The sequence below is a fragment of the Ceratotherium simum genome, chromosome 14 (assembly GCF_057802395.1).
Source record: "Ceratotherium simum simum isolate JZ-2026a chromosome 14, ASM5780239v1, whole genome shotgun sequence".
Lineage (NCBI taxonomy): Eukaryota > Metazoa > Chordata > Mammalia > Perissodactyla > Rhinocerotidae > Ceratotherium > Ceratotherium simum.
In genome coordinates this window covers 50,846,492-50,863,377 of record NC_141913.1, presented here as the reverse complement: position 1 = coordinate 50,863,377, position 16,886 = coordinate 50,846,492, and the positions used below count along the sequence as shown (strand labels likewise).

Here is a 16,886-nt window from a genome sequence, read left to right as displayed (position 1 = left end):
ACTACTTAATGAAGGAAATCATACGGTATTTGACCTTCTCCCTCTGACTTATTTCACTTTGCATTATACCCTCAATGTCCATCCATGTTGAGGTTTAAACACCGGTGTCCCCACAGGACTCTGACCCAAACCAGTCTTCCGAATTGCTATGCCCTTTGCTGCTGTGAGAAGGCGGATCTAAACAATTTTTCACATGACCCCATCCCATCCCCAACATTGGGGCTCCTTGCAAGAGGGTTGGTTATCCCCCTGGTTCCTTTATTCTGTCTATTTTTTCTTAGTTCCCACAAATGAGCGATGATGCCTGATTCTTGAGAATCAAGATCTAACAGGGTCTTATGAGCCGAAGACCTAATGGAATGACAACAAACAAATGGCTGCATGGAAACATGTTTATTTATTATATTTTTGCAATTTTACATAAGTTATAGACACATTTATGTGATACATAATGCTAGAAGTACACGTATATATTTGCCTGTTGTTCAACACTTTCGTATAGGTTTTTATTATAAAAGGACATGGAAGGACTTCATCCTTCATTAAAAGAACAAATAAATGCATTTCCTCAGAAAGAAAAATAACTGATCATCTGCTTCTGTAATGATATCAGTTACATTAAATAGTGAACAATAATAAAAAATTATACAAAATAATAAATAATACAGCAAAAGTTATTGCTATAAAATAAACTAAGAGTAAGGAAAAACTAAATGGGACATAATCCCGTTTTAGGAAATCAAATGATGAATAGGGTTGTTAATGTTATGATTGACAGTTGTCTAGTTATTTCTGTATTTATATTTAAGGTGTAATAGATGTTCAGAAAAACAGAAATATATATATAAAAAGTCTCTAAATTTTGGGCACTATAGCAATTCTGAGGCTTATAGCTCATAGTACAAAATCCCGTGCAGAAACAGAATCTTTCAATTTTAGGGTGAGGCAAATCTGCCAAAAAAGAGGATGTTCTTGGTTATTTTGTGCATGATAAAGAAGAGGAAAGGATGATCTGCCACAAACTGTGGGCCTCCATGGCCAGTTCTCCCTGACATAATGGCCCCAGTGCCAGCAGCTGCCTCAGTGCCTTCCTGGTTAACATCCACAGTGGCTTGGTGGAACACTTCAGACAGAAACAGGTCATTTCTTTCTGACATTCCTGAGAAATTGGCCTGGCCCTTGTTGAAGGCATCATCCATGCCCATGCTTCTCAGAATGGATTTGAGTTCATAACGCTCTTCTAATTTGAACTGGGGGACATACACCTCCACATCATCTTCAGCCATTGTGTCTTTGCTGGTCCACTTGTTGAGTTTGTCATAGGTTATTTCACTTTCCAGCTACAAATCCGAAAATAAAAAAACAAAACAAAACTAGTGAGCGCTGAGAAGAGAAGGAAAACAACTTCTAAATCTATGTTAAAAATCAGTGACTTTACTATATTGTGGGTGATATAAAAATTAACTAGATTGGTAAAATTTTTGCAAGAAGGTGGCATGTGTGTTTGAGACAAGCCACGTTTACTATCAACTCACATATTTTTTGATCTTTGCACATCATTTCCTAAGGTTTAGACACATTCATCATGATAGGTAAGGTTAGCCCCAGAAATCTAAAACAATTGAAGTTGGAATGGCTTACCAACTCCAAGCCAGTAGACATATCAGCAATCTCATCTGGAAGCAACAGGAACATACTGACATCTCCAGCATATGGAAGTTCTAGAATCTGAGCCTTTAAGTCGCCTATGTATCCAATGTTCAGCTGTTCACGCAAGTACATCATCTGTACAGGTGTATGCCGAATCTAAAATAATTAAAAAGTAAACTATGAAAGTTGATACTAAGATGTCAAGAGATTTACAATTAGACGTAAAATAAAATGGGTCCTGCTTTAGTGTTGAAGAAATATGTTTTTAAAAGTCAACAAAATAAATTATTTGTACACCCTTACAATGGCTCTGATCTTATTAGCTTTTTCAAGATTACATTCATTATTAATAAGATGGACAATAATAATAAAACTAAAACATTTGTTCAGTACCTACTATGGGCCAAGAACTCTGCTAAATCTCATTGAAACTTTACAACAACACTTTGAGTTGGATATTATTATTATCCCAGTTTTACAGATCAAAAAATGGAATGCATGGAACATAAGTAAAGTCCAGGATAAGTGGTAGAGCTTACATTTGTGTCCAGGATTGTGAATTATAAAGCCCATGTCTTTCACCACTACTCATATGGCCTCTCAAAATATTACTGAATGATATTCAGTAGCTTGAAAAGTCAATAAATTGTCCAATGTGGATAACGTAACTAGCAAGTCACATATGATCATCATGAGTGGTCTCTAATTTTTCTTTCTCTTTCTTGTCTAAGGCCCTGAAATATATGTTAGGAAAATTCATCTTATCTCATACCGAGTTCACACGGAAAGGATAAAGCTCGTTTAATTTCTTCTCAAATGGAGTCTTCCACTTTCCTTTGAAGTAGACAGCATTCACCAGGACCATCCTGGTGTCCCCATCTACGGAACCTTCTGGTAACAGGTTTGGGATTTTGCCTATGGAACATATGACATATGTTTAGGTTTCATGATCAAGAACTATGAAGTTATTATGATTTCTTGACTCTTTTGAGTCACCATCAACCTCAGCACCCACATTTGTCAAACTCTGCAGAGATGTTGATCTTCAAACTCAAATTTTTCTCTCGATTTATTTAGAGCGTAAGTAAATCTCAGGCCAGATTTCTCAGGAGATTTGCAAAATCCAAGAGAAAATGAATAAGTAACGCATTTGAAATTTAGAATGACTATCAAACTCGGAAAGGACATTTTCACTTCATTTTATATTGTTTTCTCAAAGTTTTGCAGTTGTATGAAGTTATTTAATTCAGACGGGAGTGAAAGAGAGTCTCTTAGGGAAGATAACAGTGCCTTTCCACAGTATGTCACTTAGTGCTCCTTCTAGATCTGGTCTAGACAGTCTATGGGCCTGACCCATTGATTCATTCACAAACATTTTTTTGGAAGTTGTGCTAGACCTAGACTTACACTAGTGCAGACCTAGACTGCACTACCAAGGAGTAGTGCAGATACAAGAGGTGAGAAGGCAAGAATTGTCCTGGTGGGGCTGAGAATATTGGAAGAGACATCCAAAATCAGTTGTGAAACAATGTGTGATAAGTTCTGCAATAGAGCTAAATAATGCAAAGTGCTATGACAATACAGAGAAAGAAGTAAATGAGTGAGCCAGAGAAGGTTCTCAGAAATGATAACATCTGAGTGTGATAGTATTTTTTAAAAAAAAACTTGGTTTAACAAGCAGCCCATTTATAGAGAATGCCTGCTCTGCAATATTTCAACCACTAAGTACATTATTTTATTTAAACTTCATCACTACTTTATTAGGTGAATATCATTAGTGTCATTTTACACAAAAGAGCACCATGGTGAGAGAGGTTAGCAATCTTCCCAAGGTCGCAATGCTGGTTAGTTAGTCAGGATGCTGTCTCCACAGTCCAGCACCTTCCAATCCCACAGACAGATATAGTATTCTAATAAAAAGGTCACTGTAGTCTGACCAGCTACAATACATACCTTCACTGTCTCTATTCAATACATCCCCAGGCAATTAAATTTCATGGTTACCATGGAAATCTGCTAATGTTTTTTTTTTTAACTTTGTGATGCACGTGACAAAACTAGTATTTGATCATAACAAATAAAACAGAAAATTCTCTCAAATTATAAAATTTGGTAAAACAATCAGCCCAAATGACGTCTTGGCATTTTGGTAATACAAATGATGGATTTACAGCCATTCAACACAATGCTTAAAGAGAAAAACAATTTATGCTGTTCTCAAAAAAGCAAAACTGTCACGTGTCTCTAATTTTGCACTCTGTTTTTACTTTCTCTTCCAGGAATCTTCACTTTCTCTGCTCCCCTCATGTCAGCGGTCTGTCAGTATTTTAGGACAATAATTTAAAAATTCATAATGAAAATTAAGAGCTAAAGCAGATCAACTCTTTTCAGAGAAACAAAAGTATTTTTTAAATTCTATAAAACTTAGTTTATGTGCTTTTTCCCATTACTGGAGCTAAGAAACCAAGACACCAAACTATTGCTTGAAACAATGTTTTAAACATGGGAGTTAAATGAAGATCCATTTTTTGCGTTGTTCTCAAACTCTTTCAACATCCAAATGAAGAATTCGGAGTTAGATGAAGGGTCAAAAGAAGAGAGAACCCTAGCTTCACCACTAACTGGTATTAGGTTCTTGGATGAGTCAGTTAACCCCTCAGGGGCTTGGAGTCCACAACCATAAAGTAGTAATTTGGATAAATCGTCTCCAAAGACCTTTCCAATCCTAACAGCTTATAAATCTGTGAAATGCCAAAACAATTCTGCATCCATAATAATCTCTATTTTTTTCCTCTTAGAAACCCATCTGTATGTGACTATTCAACAATTATTTATTTAAGACCTGTATTTATACATGGAAATTTGGGAGAATGAAGGATTTTCACTATCAGTAGAAGACTGTGATAATTTTTGTGGGGACACAGGAGAAGCATGACATACTCACCCCACCCTCAAATAATTATAGTCTAGGTGGGATGGCAAAGCAAACAAAATAAAATCAGTTCAATAACAGTTCAAGGCCGTATATGGCAAACATTAATATAAATCATGAAGCTAACAAAGTACTAGAGGAGTCAAAAAGAGAGGAGATGAGGACATGGCTGAGAGATACCTCTAAGAAAGACTAGGACTCTGATTGACACTTAAATTCTGAATTTGAGGAATATTGACACTTAAATTCTGAATTTGAGGAATACATTAAAAGAAAGTATGGAGGTCGGAAGGAGCATGCTGTGTTTTCGAGAGCTCAGGAGCCAGCAGCAGTCAAGTACAGTCTGTTAGATTACTGAGAATGCAAAAGTCAAGGTAAAGAGTAAGATCTTCTGTTGAGGACAGTAGGAAGCCCCTGAAGTTATTTTAGTAGGGGAATAGCATGATAAGTGTGTTACTTCACCTCTTTAGCTTCATCTCCTCCCCTCAGCACTCTATGCTCCAGTCAAATCAACTCCACTCATTTCCCCAGAAGGCCAAGGTCTCTCACCTCTGGATCGTTCCACATGTGTGCACTCTGCTGGACCCTCTCTCCCCAGAAACCATGCCCTTTGCCTGCAGCCCATCCTCCTAATCACAATTTAAACGTTTCTTATTCCCGGAAACCTCCTCTCATCAGGGCAGTGGAGTCAGATGCCTTTGCTATATGCTCCCAGGCAGTGCCCTATGCTTCCCCATAAAAGCACTTATCACCATTCATAGCAATTGCCAATGGGATTGAATGCCTCCCTAGACCGTAAGTTTCTTGATGGCAGGGTCTGGATTCTATTTTGTTTACCGTTTTTATCCTCCTCTCCACGTACAGTGTCTGGCATATAATATGTTGTGGATAAATTGCTGTTGACTGAATAAGTGATTAAATTAAGTTTGAGTCCTTGTAAGAAATACAAAGGGAGACAAGAGCCTAAGAAAGAATTAAGGACAGGAGTTATGATGGTAGACATAGCTTAGACACCAAGGAGAAATGAAGCAGGGACCAAAGGATCTTGACAGCAGATTGACTCTGAATGGTGAAAGAGAAAAAGAGTTAAAATAATTTTACGACCTCTCCCTCTTCCATTGCTGGTAGTCTCACATCAATTACTCAGTTGAGGGTCATTTTTTTTCATTTAAAACACAACTCAGCTAAATAAGAATAAGATTACATTAACCAAAATAACTAAGGTTGAATGAAATCTAAGGGAGTAAGGGCTAAGTTCAAGGATGGTTTTAAAAAATAGATCAGAGTTTTCTAAGTGGAAAGAACAGAAAATATTTCCTTAGTTTTACCTTTGGTTTGAGTCTTGACCCAGGAATTAATCTTTTCTCTGGCTTCTTCTGCATGTTCTAGGAAGTCGACTGACTGGGGTTCTGTAGAGTAATATTTCTTAGATAGTCGCATGTATTCCTTTAAAGCAAGAAAAATGGCAAAGATTACATAGACTACATGAACTAAACAAGCCTTGGTGTAATTGTGAATTACAGGCTTTCTATCAAGACTGGGGGGCCTGAGGTAGGGATAGGAATGGAGATTGTCTATGGGTGGGCTGAAAGACGAAATGCAGATTCTAAGTGCTCTGTTGACCCCTTTACTCCACACTCATTCCCCAACTCTATTTGCCCTCCTGCATTCTTTGCATTATAGACACTGAATCTGAGGGCAGAGGTTGGGCTGGGGGGAGAGTGGCACTGGACATCAGCTGTGTTGCTTCTAAAGATTTACTACTCTGCAAGTGGGACTTTTGCAGCAGGGAGAGGAAGCACTGACAGAGGGAGCAAGTGGGATAACTTAAGAAGCCTTAGGGAGCCTGTGTGGAATTCTGACTCTCTCTGTATGAATCATAGAGAACAGCTATGGAAGTGACCTCATTGCAGGTTTGGGGCCCTATCATTTCAATTACAGGTTTCACTTACTTCCTTGAATTTCACAGTCTTCTCTCCGAACAGCTTACTGGCACTTTCCAATAAATACTCCCCTGTGGATGTGTTGATTGCAGAGATGAGAGAACAGAAGGACGAATGTATCGTATCTCCAACTTGCGCCTTAAACAGAAAGGAGGGATTCTCTTTAAATAACACAGAACTACTAAGCAAGACATTTCTTAAGCAATGGTATTTTTTTTCAATACAACAATAGAATGCTGTATTAATGTACACTGTTTTCTGGCACTTTAGAGAAATTTCTGAGGAAATGCTCTTGATATGGATGTGGTGCATTAAAACTGATAAGATAATGTTTTACTTGTTTCGAATTTTGCTGTGCCTATGGATTGGATTTAACCATGAATTAACCAACATCCTAGAAAAAATTCAGGCTTCTTTTACAGTTTCCTAAATTTCAAGGTCTCTAAGGAATTTTTTTATATTAAAATATTACCTTGAAAATGTTCTAAACAAAGTTCATATAACTTCTAAAAGTATCCATTTTATAATTAACGGGTAGCGTGTGCGGTGGAAAATCCGGGTTTTAGAAAGCTACAAAAGTGGAGGGGAATTCCAATCCCCAGCCTGAGGTTTGTAAACATGATGACAGACACAGGGCTTAGTCACAGCGGCGGCTCGGTGAAGCAGAGGAGAGAGCCCTGCAGATGGACTGCCAGGTGTCCGTTTAGACCTGGCTGAATCTCCATACAGAAGGGGCCCTCTCCACCTCCTCTAGCCCATAATTCCTGGGGCAACGGGCAGATGGAGCATCAGAGTTCCCAAGAAGGAACCTATGGGAGATATCTTCCCATAACCTAACTCAGGAATGTGATTATAGAGGTTGTTTACCAATAAGAGCACATCGACACCCAGTTCCTATAATTTAGATGGATAGTTGGTGTTTAAGGAAATGGAGTATTGAGAAAAGATGTTACTACCTGAGATAGATAGATGATGAGATACATAGATAGATAGATGGATAGATAGACAGATAGATAAATAGATGATAGATAGATGATAGAGAGAGAGTAAGAGAGAGAGATGATAGATAAATAGATCAATAGAAAGGTAAGAGAGGGATATCTGAGGGTCAGTGGCCCCTTACGAAGTCATCAGGCCTGGCCTTCCTCATTCCTCAATTATTTGTCACTTCTTACCCTCTCCACTCTGGAAATCTGCATCTATGCATTTGTATTCTAGGAGTCTCTACCATGGTTTTGGAATAAATCACACATACCCACTATTGGCCGAAGGATGTTATAGAATTTAGAAACAGTCTTGGCCTGGAAACCAGTCACAAAGTCTGGATTCTACCCTGGCTCAGCCCTTACTTACTTGTGTGACCATAGGATATTTACTTAAGGACTCCGAGTCTCAGTTTTCTTTCTGTGAATGGAGGAATTTGTACTAGGTTCCTTCCCTGTCTAACGTTGTGATTTTTAAGACAAGAAGATTCCAGAAATAAAATACAAAAGAAACATGAATGAATGAGTCAGATACCCGCAAAATAGCCTCAGGATAAGTGCCCTTCCGGATCTGCTGCATGATTTCATAGCTGGTGAATTTCTCTGGGGTCACTGGGGGGACTTCACGGACTCCAACTTTGTTAAACTGAAGCACCTATAATCAGAATTAGAGAGAAAGGGTACATTTTCCTGCTAAATTACTTAAGTTATAAACCAATGGCTCCAGGTATCTCTTAGTGGTCTTCCATCTAGTTCCCTGCCCTTGCATATGGGGAAAAAGCACAGGCCTTCCTTATATGTAATAACTATCAGCCAACCAAAATTTCTCTTAGAAGAAACAAAATGAGGTACTTTATATTAATCCATATACTGGCCATTTGGACAACAATTTGTTATGAGATGATTTATAACCTCTTCCCTAAATTATCAACCAACCCATAAATTGCCTTGAAAAAAAATGCCAGGATTTTGAAGAAAGCAATACAGTTAACTCAGGACCTTGTATCTGTTGCTCTATTCGGTATTCTTATATATTATACACTTGAATCTGTCAAAAACTCCAAGCCAAAGTTAGTTTAGGCATAAAAACAGGCCACCTAATATTAACAGGAATCACCTAAAATATTTACACAAACCATATTTACACACAGAGAAAAACTAATACCTATATGGGAGGACAGATGACAGGGGTCAGATGAGAATATAAATCTGTTTATAGCGTAAGTAGCAGATCCAGATAACACAGTGAAGCTGGCAGGTGAAGGTTGGCCCCTAAAAAGCTGTCTCAGATCCCCTCTCCCCTCCCCTCTCAACTGTAACCTTGCTAGCCTGGCCCAGCCAGCCTCATTACCCCTAGGCTGGCCCTGCCACCCAGGTTTCCCTCCCATCTCCAGCATCCTTGGGATCCCATTGGTCCTGAGGCACATCCTCATGGGGCCCACCATGAGGAGGAGCTTATCTGGTAAACAGATTGATGGTGTGGGCTCTGCTATCATTAGGAAAGGCAGGCTTGTCCAGCAGATGGTGAACTACTGGGCTGGATGGAGAGGTGTCAGGGTTTGTGGGATCTTTCTCTGCTCCTCAGATCATAGGTTATAAGTCCTACCTACTACTCTCTGAAAAGAAGCAGTCCTACTCTGGGCCCACATAAGAAAACAATATTTCCTGTAACAGCTTCCCTGGTTTTCCTCCCTTCTAAGGAAATTGACCCTTCAATCAGGGGTCTCCAGGACAGCACTAAAGCCTTCCGGAATCACTGCAAAAGTCCCTGTAGGAGTGGGAGTGTGAGGTGACCCCGGGCCTTGAAGAGGCCACAGAAAAATCACAAGGCAGGCACACTGCCCAGAAAGGAGGTTAGCCTGGGCAGGTCCATGCCTTACCCTAAACGAAAGAGCTGGGGAAACAGTCCTTGATGGAGCGCTAATCTCATAGACCTGTGCTCTGCAGGAGTTGATCCCTTCCTTTATCCCTTTCTTTCCACTATAGCCATACCACCTTTACCAGCTACACCAATTCCCAACTGTGGGGCCTCTTCTTGCCCTAGCTTCCTCATCTGTAAAATGAGTATGGGAATCATAGCGCCTACCTCATAGGATTTTATAGTATGTGGGTGAATTCATAAACCATTCTTAGAAAGGCGCCTGGCTCAGGCACTAACAAGCATGAGCTATTATAACAACTTCTGCTATGAGGTGCTTGACACATTATCTCTAATCTTCCCAACCATCTTGTAGGTTATGCATTTTCATACTCATTTTATAGAGGACAAAACTAAGGCTCAGAGAGTTTAAATGCCGTCACTTACACACCTAGCAAGTGGCAGAGCCACCACTCAAACACAGGTCTGTCCCCAAAGTCTGTGCTTCTTCCTCCAAGCCAAAGAGCTTCTCCTCTTTCTTTTTAGTAGGGAATTAACCACAATTTGCTTTTGGATTTTAAAATCTGTACATGCAGCAGAGTTACAAGAAAACTATGTAAAGTCTTTGCATAGTTCCACATGCCTAGAGCACTTTTCAGATGGAGAAAAGCTGTACTGTGCCCACAGTGACCAATAAGTTTTCCTTTGACATCAAAATCAGTTTTTTGATTTTAACAGCCTAGAGTACTTCCTGTAGCATTTGCCCTCCAAATGTATTGCTTCTGATTCCTTTCCATTAAAAAAATTAAGACCCTGATGTTTCCTAAAGTGTTCAGTGCAGTTCACTGTCTTTTCTTCAAGGCAAAGAAAATAAAGGGGAAGGAGTGTTGCAAAACGTTGCTGGTATTAGAGAGTTGAGCAACTGAGTTTCGTTCTAAGTCTTGATGTTTAAACGGCCACCAACACAGAAGGTGATGCGGCCACCCTTTCTTCTCCTGCAGGGAGACTGGCCAACGCTCTCTGTGCGCCACTTCCAACAAGGCCTGTCTTAAATGGGTCACCGTGTACCTGCAGGATATGTCTATACACACTCAGCTACAATTCTCCTGGGAAACCAAGAGCAGCTGGCGGCATTTTGGCGTGACTGAAATCACAATACGCGCTTGTGAGAAGCCAGAACCTGTACTTAAAGCATTCGATTTGAATGCTTGTGTATATGTGAATATGAAAGAATTTTAATTACAGCATATGATGACCTCGGCTGGCTCACGGACCTAGGCAATAACCGGATCATGTGAGTTTTAAATGTGCTGAATTCATCCCACAGGAATATTGTAATGCACAGTTAAGTAGTTCGATGTATTTTCAAGGCCCCAGACTCAGTGAAAGGGTCCTCTGACTGAGCTGGCGTCCATTCAGCAAGGAAGGAAGCCAGTGGCCTTGACAGAAATACCTCACAACGCTGCTCCACGCACTGTCCATCGTTTGAAGACCGGCCGTTGTGCCAGGCCCCATTTTGTTGACATGATCTCATGGGGTTGATAAGATGGCAGAGGCCCTCTGATGTCACATTGTTCTCTGTGCATCTCCAAGAGTATGGTGACCACAGCTCTGAGACATATTTATCTTCCTAACACACTCTTTTAAAACCACTAGTAGGAATTCTTTACATGAATGGGGAACAAACATGCCACAGTGGCAGAACAATGGAAGGAGCTTGAGCTAGGAGTGAGGCAACCTTGGGAGACCCTGGGAAAGGCACTTCATTCACACTGCCAGTTTTCCCATCCATGAAATGACACTTGTCTTAAAACAGAAAGAGACAAAGCATGCAAAATACTTTGAAAAGTATAAACATTATACTATTAAAATGTAAGGTGGTGTCACTATTAACTATTTCCAGCCTCACAGGATAACAAACTCCAATGGGCCTTCTGCTATCTACGGTTGAGGGTTTTTGTGGTTTGGCTGTTTTGTAAGTTTGAATCTGAGGAGCTTGTGTTGTAAAGACATGTGTTGAGTGCTGACCTTGTAGTCAAGATATTTATAGTCAAGATAGCTCAAGCATAAAGTCAGAGCAATTCTACAATTCAGTTCAGGAGTCATTCAGTCCTAATTTGGAGCTTTAACAGAAACTTACCTTAGCCATCTGGTCTGCAGTGTTGCCCCTGGCACCCAGGTAGATCATGGCCATGGTGGAGGAGATGCTCCATGGAGAGAAGAAGAGATTCTGGGTGGCATTTGTATTTGCCAGATACTTGAAGAAATTGAGGGCAAATATTGTGTTTGCCACATAAAGGTCTCCCATTGTTTCAACCTGGAAGGAAGGTGAGGAAGAAGAAAACAGCTCTAAAAGATGACTCAACATTTTGGGTGACATCAACAGAGTAGTACAGGCTGTACTATGCATAGGGCAAGGATTGCCTCTCTGTTCTTCCTTCATGGAACAGCATGAAGTAGAGCAGAGACAGCATCAGGGTCACATGACCTGTGCAGCCATAAAGGGCCCCATGCTTGGTGCAATGCTCTGCTGTCACCATCTTGAAATTCTCAATAATTTTAAACATGGGGCTCTGCATTTTCCTTCTGCACTGGATCCTGCAAATTGTGTAGCTGATCCTGAGATATCATGAACAGTTATATGTGAGTAGTAACACTCCATATAATAATAATGATAATAACAGCAAAAACAATAAATACCACTTATTGAATTCTTACTGTACTATAGATACTGTTCTAAACGTTTTACCTGTACTAACCATTTAATCCTTACCAAAACCCCATGAGGAGGGCACTACTATTCCTGTTTTACAAAGGAAGAAACTGTTGCACAGAGAGAATCAGAAATGTGACCAGTGCCACTCGACTATCAGAGGTAGGACTAGGTTGGAAGCCAGTTGAGTGGCCTCCAGGGTCACGCTCTCAATCTCTATGCTATACCCACAAATTCACACCACACACAAAGGCAAATACACACATATTCAAGCGTATGCCACATGCACACATATTCTTGTTGGCCCCAGTTGATATGGTCAATCTTTTAAATTCCTTGCTTCTAGAAGTGGCTTAGATTCATAGTTTGAGGGTTGGTATTTTCACCCAGTCCTACCTCCTATTTCCCCCCCAAACACACACACATACACAGCCTTGCTACAAAAGAGCTTCCTGTGTTGAGGAGTTCAGTGATGGGAGTGCTGGAACGGCCCCCTCTTCTCCTGCCACCCCTCAGCAGGGAAGTCAATTCCAGGCAGCACTGCAGGGATCATCCTGGGTATTTGAAAAACACACACACACACCCTATCAACCATCTGAAGATAAATGGCAGACACGCCTTCTATGACCTAAAACTCTGCATGGGGCCAAATTCTTGGACACACCCGAGGTGTGTGGGTAACTGTTGGTACTGGCTAATTAACATCTTTCTGACTGTATGTCATGCTTTCATAGTGGCTTAAAACACACCCTATAATTATCAAAATATATAAATACACCAAACGATGCTGACACTTATCATCCCATAGGAAACTTTCTTGTGACAGTGGCTTCCCACAGCTAGGAAGGGGCAGAGGAAGTCCCAGGATGAAGCATTTCCTGCAGTGTTGTCTTAGCTCCCAACAAGGGCTAGCAGTCACTTCCCTCCCTAATGCATGGATGTCTTGGGTGAACACTTGGTTCACGAGCATTTCTTTTTAAGAAAATGATTGCAATTTGTATCAAAATTTCTCATTTGAAATACCACTCAATTATGTTTTATCAAGAAAAAATAGTAAATTAAGTAAAACTTGTCCCTGAAACTCTCTCTTCTTCTCATTTAATCTTCACAGGATCTGTGTGAAGTAGACACTATTGTCCTCATTTCATTGTTACATCCTGATGCTCAGAGAGTTTAACTTGTATAAGGTCATACAGTGCATATGTAATGGTGCAGGGATTCAAGCCTAGGCCAGCTTCGGAAACCCACTCTGTCCAACGTCCCACACTGCCTCACCTGCTGATGTTTAACTTCACTATTATGTGTAAGAGTTCAGGCAAGTTCCTAGTTTGAGAGATACTGGAGAGGAAATAAAAAGAGGAAGGTAGCAAGTGTGCAACGCTCCTAGAAGGCTTATTAAGTAAAAAAACATCACTATATTTTTTCTCTTGCTTCCTCACTGACCGTAGGTTAACTCGGGTGGCTCAGAAATTTGTTTCCTCTTCCTTCTACCAATTTAAAGTTGTCTTTGTAATTAATTAGTCTTATTGAGTAGATCTTTTTTGCTAGTTATCTCAATAACATTTTGGAAACATACTGAGAATTAATGACATAAATAAAATATTTTTTCTATTCCCATTTGAAAAAAATAAATAAGACATCAGAGCCAGAAAAGTAAACGTAGGCTTTTCCTGTACCTAATTCTTTGTAATAACCTGCATAGTTCGTCACTTTGACACTAACGAAATTTAAGTGTCAAGACAAACTATAAGTGACTTTTAAAAGAAAATAAAGTAAATAAGAACACAATTAAATTGTCCCAGATGCATTTACTTCTTTTAAAAAACAGTCAATTTTATTTTTAAAATAAGATGCAATTAAGTGCATTTAACATAAAAAAAAATTGATGTCTATATTGCAGTTACCAAATTCCTTCTGCTGAATTGTTTTGTTTAATTTGCATAATTACCGGCCCAGTACAGCCTAGTAATTCCTGTTGTACAGATGAAAATATGAAGATGTAGAATGCACAGCTAGTTAGTTTCAGAGCCTAGACTGAATCTCAGCCTCCTGATTCCAGGTCTAGTGCTTCTCCTATAAGCCTTTCAAATGAGGGTTGAGAAGTTCATAGTTTTGGAAATCTAGAAAGGCATACACAGTATTTCTTGACTCTCAGACAAGTCCATGCCTTACATTTGGGTGCGAATCTGCATAAGTCAATGTAATATTGAAGTCACAGAGTGACATCAGATAGCATAATCTCCCAGAACGGGTAACAGCTGTTGTGAATTTCTTAACACTAGATTAAGTTATACAACTTCGTTAACTTTCAAATATTATTCTCCTAATTAATGTTGAATATTATCATTGGGAAGAATGGATGGAAGGCATACATGGGGCTGGGCTCCAAGATGTTTGTGTTGCTTCCTGAAAAACAAGTCGACAAATGTGCCACTGAAACTTGGCACAGGTGACGAAAAACTCAAAAGGTGCCACCAGGCACACTACCCCAGTCACTCGTCTTGTTGGCACTGGATGTTAGATTTGAGTTTGCTGTGGCATTTAAAACAATTTTTTTTGTGACTACACAGTGCAAATATTTTAAAGTTGACAATAGAAGTCAATGAGAACAAAGAGAAAACAGTAACTTCAAGGAAGCTTCCCATGCAAAATTACCACATTTTCCCCCAATAATTAAAAGCAGTTTGTTATTTGACGACTTTTATAAGGAATAATTGTTTCTCTCTGGGGTATTAAATTATTTGTTGAACTATTACTTATTACTTCAGTCAATCTAACAACTAGTTTGGCTGATTTTTCTCTTTCACTGAATTGACTGATTATTAAACTAAATTCAATAAATACATTCTGGTATTGAACTGGCCCAACCCAGATTACTGCTTAATTTTCTTCTGTTTCTGATTATTTTAGATGAAAACTGAGTCATCTTTTTATTTTTGTTATATTTACATACAATTTATAGACTACTTTTAATTGTTTAAATTAGTATATTTTAATTGATCTAGCTATTTCCATCAAATTCAGTGTCAAAATACCTGCTAGTAAAGAATATACATATTCTAACCTGTTGGATAAAATTGACATCACAACTTGAATGTACATTTTGGTTTGGTTAATGTTGCATCGGCATTTGCTGGTTTCTGAGATTCAAGATTGTCTCACTATAAATTTAATTCAAATCTTGAACTAAAATATTTTAAGTTAGACAAGAAAACACCACTAAATTTTTACTCATCCTTTAAAAAAATCCCACATTTTAATTTTCATTGTGTTAATAATACCAGTATGAAAGAAGAGAAAAAATGAAACCATATTTTATAGAGATGGCCATCGAAATCACTGAAATACCTTGTTCTTCTCTGAGGTGCTGTCTGACAGGAAATGGTCCTCCGAGAGAGTTGAGAGGTGTTCGAGTCAGACATGGTGCTGACTGGTTTTATAAAGCTCTGCCCCTCCCACAGAGCATTTTTTCCTCTCTCTTTCTAATCTGTATCTTTTGAGTGATTCAACCTTTTACTCAGAAAGACATCACTAGAATAGAAATGCTTGCTTGCTAAAGCACCATTTCAGAAATTTTGGGCGAGGATGACGTCATTCAGAAACTTAAGAATTTGGCAATATCCACACAGGCCTGTTAAAATTAGCTATAGCCTGTCAGCCCCTGTTTCAAGTGTCCCCCTCTATACTGTGCTCAAGAACAGTACCAAATTCTACAATATCCCTTCTGTCTTTCGACAGGGATGGCCTCTGGGCTCTTTACAATACATCAAGACAGTGGAATCCTTTCTCTCTTTTGAGTCTAGGCAGCCCCCAAGTGACCCTTTGGGCATGAGAAGGAAAAAAAAAAAAACAATATTTTTCTTTCATAGAAATTCTCCATTTTAAACTGTATTACATTTTCTCAAACTATAATTGTCTAAATAATTCTGGGTTCCACCCTAATCTCCTGTCACAGCCACACCCAAAGAACTTTCCATTTGCCCTTGTTTAGAACATAGATCTTATCTTTTATTAAACAGTGACAATCCACTATGTACTTAAAGTTAATTTTTAACTCCGAGTGAATCATAGGCATTGATTGAAAATTGTAATGTCTAAAACTTGACTGAAAAAATTGCTAGATTTTTACATACGACCTTAGGAATTCGAAGAACAAAAATAGATAAAAGATGCACATGATGAAATTTAATTTCAGTCTGAAAATATTCATATTGTTAGAGCTTATTGAAAAGTGTTCACAACACATTGTAAAGATGGCTTCTCTTCACTTGACTTTTGTGTATGGAATTCCCCAAAGGGAAAGGGATGAAGAGAAGTAAAAGCACGTGTTTTTTCTCAGCTGGTATGGCAGGCTCTGTGTCTGTGCCTGGAGAGCTGGGTTGACAATCTGGGGTGTCAGTGAAACCAAGACTGTGGATCTGAGCCCTGTGGGAGTTTCTAGGCTTGGCTGTGGTCCACTGATCCAGACCTATCCTTACCTCGTCTTGCTGATGTGAGTCTTTGATCACAAGGAGTGGGGTGACTTAACCCAGAACTCTCATGGGATAGGCATGATCTTCAGAATCTGTGTCTGGCAGTCAAAAGCCAAATTATTTGATTTTTTAATTGCTGGAAGATCTCAGGTCACATAAAGAAAAAGAGCTGGAATTCCCCCGTCAACAACTCTTAAATTCCTCCATTAGACCAAAGAGATCTTCTAGGTAGCCATTGAGCCCTTTACAAGTTTTAACATCCGTTGGTCCTCGGCCAACGTGAGTGATAGTAGATGCTGCAGCTTGCTGGTCTATGTCTCTCTGTCTTTTTAGCC

General features: G+C 39.3%; 1 protein-coding gene across 1 annotated transcript; it reads right to left on the bottom strand.

Moving 5' to 3' along the window:
• Positions 1-386: 386 nt before the first annotated feature.
• On the bottom strand, positions 387-15,474 carry SERPINB2 (serpin family B member 2). Its single transcript, XM_004422622.3, has 8 exons — positions 15,428-15,474; positions 11,507-11,683; positions 8,044-8,163; positions 6,535-6,663; positions 5,911-6,028; positions 2,423-2,565; positions 1,642-1,806; positions 387-1,340 (listed from the first exon to the last, which is right to left on the bottom strand). The coding sequence occupies exons 2-8, from the start codon at positions 11,672-11,674 to the stop codon at positions 936-938; spliced, it is 1,248 nt and encodes a 415-aa protein (XP_004422679.1). The 5' UTR covers positions 11,675-11,683; positions 15,428-15,474; the 3' UTR covers positions 387-935.
• Between the last annotated feature and the right edge of the window lie 1,412 nt (positions 15,475-16,886).

Coding starts and splice junctions, on each gene's coding strand:
- SERPINB2 (XM_004422622.3), bottom strand. CDS start 11,674: ATGGGAGACCTTTATGTGGCAAACACAATATTTGCCCTCAATTTCTTC. Junction 6,664..8,043: donor ATCCTGAGGCTATTTTGCGG/GTATCTGACTCA, acceptor TTTCTGTTTAAG/GCGCAAGTTGGAGATACGAT. Junction 1,341..1,641: donor TGTCTACTGGCTTGGAGTTG/GTAAGCCATTCC, acceptor TCGGATTTGTAG/CTGGAAAGTGAAATAACCTA.